Source organism: Rhamphochromis sp. 'chilingali', assembly GCF_963969265.1.
Source record: "Rhamphochromis sp. 'chilingali' genome assembly, chromosome: 20".
NCBI lineage: Eukaryota > Metazoa > Chordata > Actinopteri > Cichliformes > Cichlidae > Rhamphochromis > Rhamphochromis sp. 'chilingali'.
In genome coordinates, this window is record NC_137947.1 from 14,996,511 (window position 1) to 15,002,337 (window position 5,827).

General features: G+C 40.3%; 1 protein-coding gene across 1 annotated transcript; it reads right to left on the reverse strand.

The window, feature by feature from the left end:
• Window positions 1-391: 391 nt before the first annotated feature.
• Window positions 392-4,195, reverse strand: tmem72 (transmembrane protein 72). Its single transcript, XM_080869308.1, has 5 exons — window positions 4,015-4,195; window positions 2,098-2,164; window positions 1,377-1,448; window positions 1,080-1,219; window positions 392-932 (listed from the first exon to the last, which is right to left on the reverse strand). The coding sequence occupies exons 1-5, from the start codon at window positions 4,088-4,090 to the stop codon at window positions 496-498; spliced, it is 792 nt and encodes a 263-aa protein (XP_080725434.1). The 5' UTR covers window positions 4,091-4,195; the 3' UTR covers window positions 392-495.
• Window positions 4,196-5,827: the final 1,632 nt, after the last annotated feature.

Genomic DNA, 5,827 nt, shown 5'->3' on the forward strand with positions numbered 1-5,827 from the left:
AAGCTCCACTGCCTGCTATACTCTCTGTCACATTTGCACATGTTTTCTCTGAATGAGTGAAACAGTTGATCTAATTTATGACCTTATGAATAATGTATGTGGCAGTAACTGGATGGGATTGCTGGGCATTAATGTCTGCTCTTCATTCAGTGCTGTCTTTGACAAAAGCAACAACAACAAAAAAATAAAAAAAACAGGCCTTAATCCACCCACATGCACATGTTGGTACAAATGGTTTCATTTATTTGAGTGCATGCATTTGAAACTCCAACTTTTAAATTTGTACAAGACTCCAAAAATATACAAATCAGTCAAATATTTCATAAAAATCAATTTTTTTATAGCTTAATCACATAAAATAAACCTTATTGTGGAAGACATTGGTGCTTTCTACAAAAAGTTGGTTCAAGACCAGCTGGTTGTACAGAGTATGCGTGAATGCATTATTCTTTATACATCATTTCCATTGTGTGTTATCAGTAAGCACAGCGACATTCAGTCAGTAATCATAGGTGCAGTGTCTGAGGTGGTGTCTGGCTCACAGTATCCATCCATCTCTTCCATCTCCCTCTCCACAGGCTCCTCCCCACTTCTAAAGCATAATAGTCTCTTCTCTTTCCACCTCCTCCTCCTTTCCCCATCTGTGTCTTTAGGTGCTGTTGTCTGCTCCAGCTCCAGCATAGCCTGGATGTTGTCTCCTCTCTCTCCGGTGCTGAGGCAGTTGTCTCTGCTTGTTGGTGCCAGCCCCTGCCCTCTCCTGCCTGTCACCATATGGAAGAATGAGAAGGTGCCGTCTGAGCCCGTGCTTTCTGTCACAAAGACAGCAGTTGGGCCTTGGTTGCTGAAGCTCTCCTGCGGGCTTTTGGGAGGTTTGGTCTTTGTTTTCTTGCTCAGTATGAAGTTGAAAAAGGCTGTCACCAGAAGCATTGTTCCTGAAGTTAGAATAATAATGTCACCATTAATTTCTATGCTACATCTATGCTTTTTATGCTTTTCCATGATAGGAGCATCTGCTGCTGAAATGCCACAGCAACAGGAAACAGTCATGTGAAGTATTGAACTTGCTGGTGTTGTTTTACCTGGGATGATTGCATGCCACACCAGCACAGGGTGCAGGAAACAGACCACTGACATGATGGAGTAGTATAGGAACTTATGAAAGCCTCCAATGCGAGCCATCTTCCCCCACAGTAAAAACAACTTCCAGTCTGGAGGGCAGCTGTAGAGATATCAGGCAAGAAGGCAAGAAAAAAGTCAGGATTACTTTACATTATTACAGTTTAGACTGCAGTTTAGACTGCAAAGTTCAAAGTTTGAAAACCTCAAAGAATTGTGAGTTATCTTTGCTACAGTAGCCATGAGGGTTGTGTACTCACGGCAGACACATGGACAGGAGAGAATCCAGGAAATAGGCTAGTTCAAGAATCATGATCCCAATAAATGAGACTCTGGGGGAAGAAATTGGACAATGATGATATACTCAGTAATTTCTACACTAAAAAAAAGCAGCTGCAAGTGCTCAAGATATTACCCTACATATGGTAAAGAAAACGTTTGTGACAACTGCAATTTTCTTGTATTTAGTTTACAATTATCTAATCCAGCAATAGAGAAAAATGCACCCAGACTAACCAGTATTACAAACTAACCTCTTTTAAGTGTAATTGGTGTGTTGTGTGTTACTGTGTGTGAGGACAGCATCCATCTGCACTAACTTTATGTGTAGTGATTGAATAAACAGTCATTCGTTTCTAGTGTCCTTGGAGAGATGTTTTCCGTTGTCTCTGTGGGAATTTGTCTCTGTACTACAGAGATAATAATAAGAATCAGAAGATGTCCTCTGTTCTGCCCTCTGCACCCTGCTTCAACTTTCTGAGTCCTTCCCAACAGCTCCTCTCAAGTGTGTTTATTTATCAGAGACTATAAAAGCATGTGCAGTGTTTTTCTAAACCATCTTCTTAAAGCCCTTGGGTCTTTAGCTTTGCCAGCTTTCAAAACCAGGCTGTGTATTTGTAACTCAAGAATGCCACCAGAGTCAGGAGTGCTTGTAAATCCCATCAGTAAGTCAAGAAGTAGACTCAAAAAGTAAGCGCTTACATTAGATAGATGCCAAGGCTGTTGAATTCTCCCTGATGTAGTGTTTCCACTCCCACAGCACACAACACTGAAAAAGACACGGGACAATAATTCAGCTTAATTCATGGATTTGTTGGTGAACAGATTCTGTCCACCAGATGTCAGAGTAAGTTCATGAATTTTTCTGTGCTGGATGCTGGAATGCAGCCCAAGGTAACCTTCTGTAAATGCTCTCAGTACTTTCACTGGGATTAAACACTCTTGTGTGGCATTTTCAGTGTTCTTTGGATTTATTTTTTTTTACCATGTCTTTCATATTTTGCTTTAAAAGTTGTCTCTATAGTGTTCTGTCAGCCACAGTAATTTAAAGCCGACTGAATGTTTTCCTCAAGAAAAGGGCAACTGTCTGTAGCACAAGGAATGCAACTTAAAGTCACATTTACATACCACAGGAATGGTGGTACTGACCTAGTGATGTACATTAAAGGTATTTAAAGATGCTTAATTTAAGCAATTATTGCAATTGTTCCTGTCATGGTCATGAAACTTTGGTAATAACTTACTCATGCTTGCAATTGCCATACCAATGTCAGTAGGTAATTTTACTTGAGTGGACATATCACACAGTCACAGTCATGGCTAATGCCATAAAACGCCATCAATCCATGAGATCTATGCTTTAGCATCAAGATAGTAAATCTCTTCAGCAGATAATGCTAACTGTGACTTAACTACACTTCTATATGGTAAATGTCAAACTAATGCCAGCAGTTGGTTAGTTTAGCAAAAATGCTGGAAGCATGGGTAAACAGCTGGCTTGACTCTGTCCAGATGTAACACAATCCACCAACCAGCACCATTCAGTGTTCCTTTAACAGGAAGTTCTCCCAAGCTGTGTGCTGACAACAATAAAATACCTTTCTTGCTACATGAAAGGGCACTACTGTCCTGGTGTGACACAAGATAAGAAATGACATGACAGCAACATTTTTAAAATTTTAAACAAAAGTGCATTTTATTAACCAGTCATCCTCTTGTGAGATAAGCCCGGTTAAATGGGGATTGCTGCCAAACACATGGAAGCACTTTCTCTGGCCTGCTTACCAGAAATCAAGAGATTCAGTGATACAATCTGCAGCAGAGGGAAACTCGGGTAATGTGGCTAAATGGTTTCTAGTAGTTTGGAGAGTATGCAAGGATTTAAAGCTGCATATAGAGCAGCTGGATATTAACAGAGCTGCTCCCTGCATGTACTGGGAGCATGTGGAACACACACAGACACCAACAGGCCAACCCAGACATGTGAACTCACAGCAGACTGCCAGCCAGAGGCACACACACATAGACATTTACCAAAAATAGACTGATACACACACGCACACATAAAAATAATGCACAGAAAGCTCATGTAGGCGCGAATGCACAACAGCTTGTGATCACATAATCCCAATAACCCAGCTGGACACAGAGACTGTTTGTGTCATTTGTGGCACATGCTTCTCAATAAATATTCAGTGTCTGCAGATGTTTGAATTTAAGTGTGTGGGGGGGGTCCCATATTTTTCTGAAGGAAGCAACAAGCAAACAGCTTTTATGATGATTTACTGAGGCAAAGAGAGCTTTGTACAATCTGTCCCTGTGTGTCTGAGGAAAACAGAAAAGGAGGGACAATAACGTAAATCAAGTATATGCTCTATATATCAGCCAAGACAGGGTTTAGTGCTCTTGGAGATCAAGACTATGTCACAGTCTGACCTTTTAACATTGTTTTTAAAGACATGATGGGTGCCTCTTCCCCTGACGAGATGTTTTAAGATTTTTTGAAAGATCTATAGGTGCACCCAAAGAATCTGGCTCATACTAAAACGAGAAGAGACACACATGACGCTAAATGAAATCTTTTGCTTTTCTCTGCTTCTTTTCATATTTATGTCTTACCTGTGGATGTAGAAATGCCAAGGAGCCTGCAGGTGCACTCGACTACAATCCACCATATTCTCTCTAAGCTCCCCATGACCTCAAAAATTTCACCTTTGTAAAATATATATATTTTTTCCCAGTGCCTGATCGTTATAAAAGTAGCATTCTAGATGCGTAGTTGAATCCTGGCTAGATGAACAGATGGTAGAAAAGCTAAAACAGAGCAATGCAGCACTTCCATGATGTGGAGCCTGTTACCTCATGAAGGTTTGTGACTGAATGCCCCTGTTGCTGCAGTAACTGCTAATCACACACACACACACACACACACACACACACACACACACACACACACACACACACACACACACACACACACACACGTCAAGGAGAAATTATTGAGCTCAAGGTAACTTGCTGACCATTTTACATTTGTCATTAAAGCTGGTTAAAAATTAAATCCATTAAAAACCCATCTAGTACCTGATCCAAAGGTATTTATTTTATAAGCTGGAATGCAGAGAAGATCACTGACCTTGCTTTTCACCCAAATAATTTCTTCTCCTCTCTTTATAACATGTTTTCTTTCATCTGATTTCACCTTATTGTGAGGTTGTTGGTGATTCAGTGCAACCAAACCATCTGAAAGACTTCAAACAAACACCATCTTTTTTTCAAACCCACACTTCAACATACAGCCATCATTTTGGCACCCACTGATCCCAACTTTGTCTCAGCAGAGTGAGCACTGATGAAATATACAGCGGCTTGCGTCAGTAAAGAAAAAGGACATTTTTTATGGGTTTGCACGTATTATAAACAAACTGCACTTAGTATGCAGTGCAGTGCATGCCCGATTGGCTCGCTGCACTTAGTGAAGAGTGGCTACAATGGTATAAAAACAAACAGATACCTTTTGACATACATTCAAATGTAGCTCACATAATCAGGTGACGCAGGTTTCAATGAGGTGTAAGCTTGTTCAGGCACAGCAGAGGCCTACTGGAACAAGCAAGTCAGATTTGCAGAGTTCACACAGGCATACCCACACTGACTCCTGTCAGGGCCAAAGTAAGCTGCATAAATCTTCTTAATCTACAACAAAGACACTTTTGTGTTTTTGTACCAGTTCAACTTGTTTCCGGATATTTGTGGCATTTATGGTATTGAGTGAGTGTGGATGAACTGTGTGGCAAAAACAACAGATACTAAATGTGTAACAACAAATCCAACTGTATATTTGGTGCCACTTTTTGAAGGGAAGGCAACATCGTTCAGATTGTTCATGTCTTGTGTGACTGAAATGTCTGTGATAGTTTTTACAAACACTGGATAAGATCCAGTGATTTTTTCATGTGTGCTACGAACAAAAATTTCATTGACATTTGTTTATATGTCATTGTAACTTTTAGGACACACAGTCATGTCCCCTGTCTGAAGGAAGTACAGCAAGATCCTCGGGCGAGTTTCCCTTTGCCACAAACTTGGATTGTGACCAAACTGTGCAGACGCATAATGATGCATTTTTGCGTGGTACTATAATATAAGGATCCTAACAGGCTAAACTAAGATGGAAAACATAGGAAATAGCAAATATCATAGGTTACCTATGCAACATCAGCATGTCCACATTGTTGATATGAACACATCAGCATGCAATGATGTTCAAAGCACTGCATAGAGTCTCTATAGCTAAAGACAGACAGGTTTTTTTGTATATTCACATTGTATGCAGATCGACTTTAGAAATCCTGCATGAAAGGATCCAAAATGCATTTGATTATTTGAGGTTTTCACTGACCATAACCCTCAGATATGTCATCACCATGAG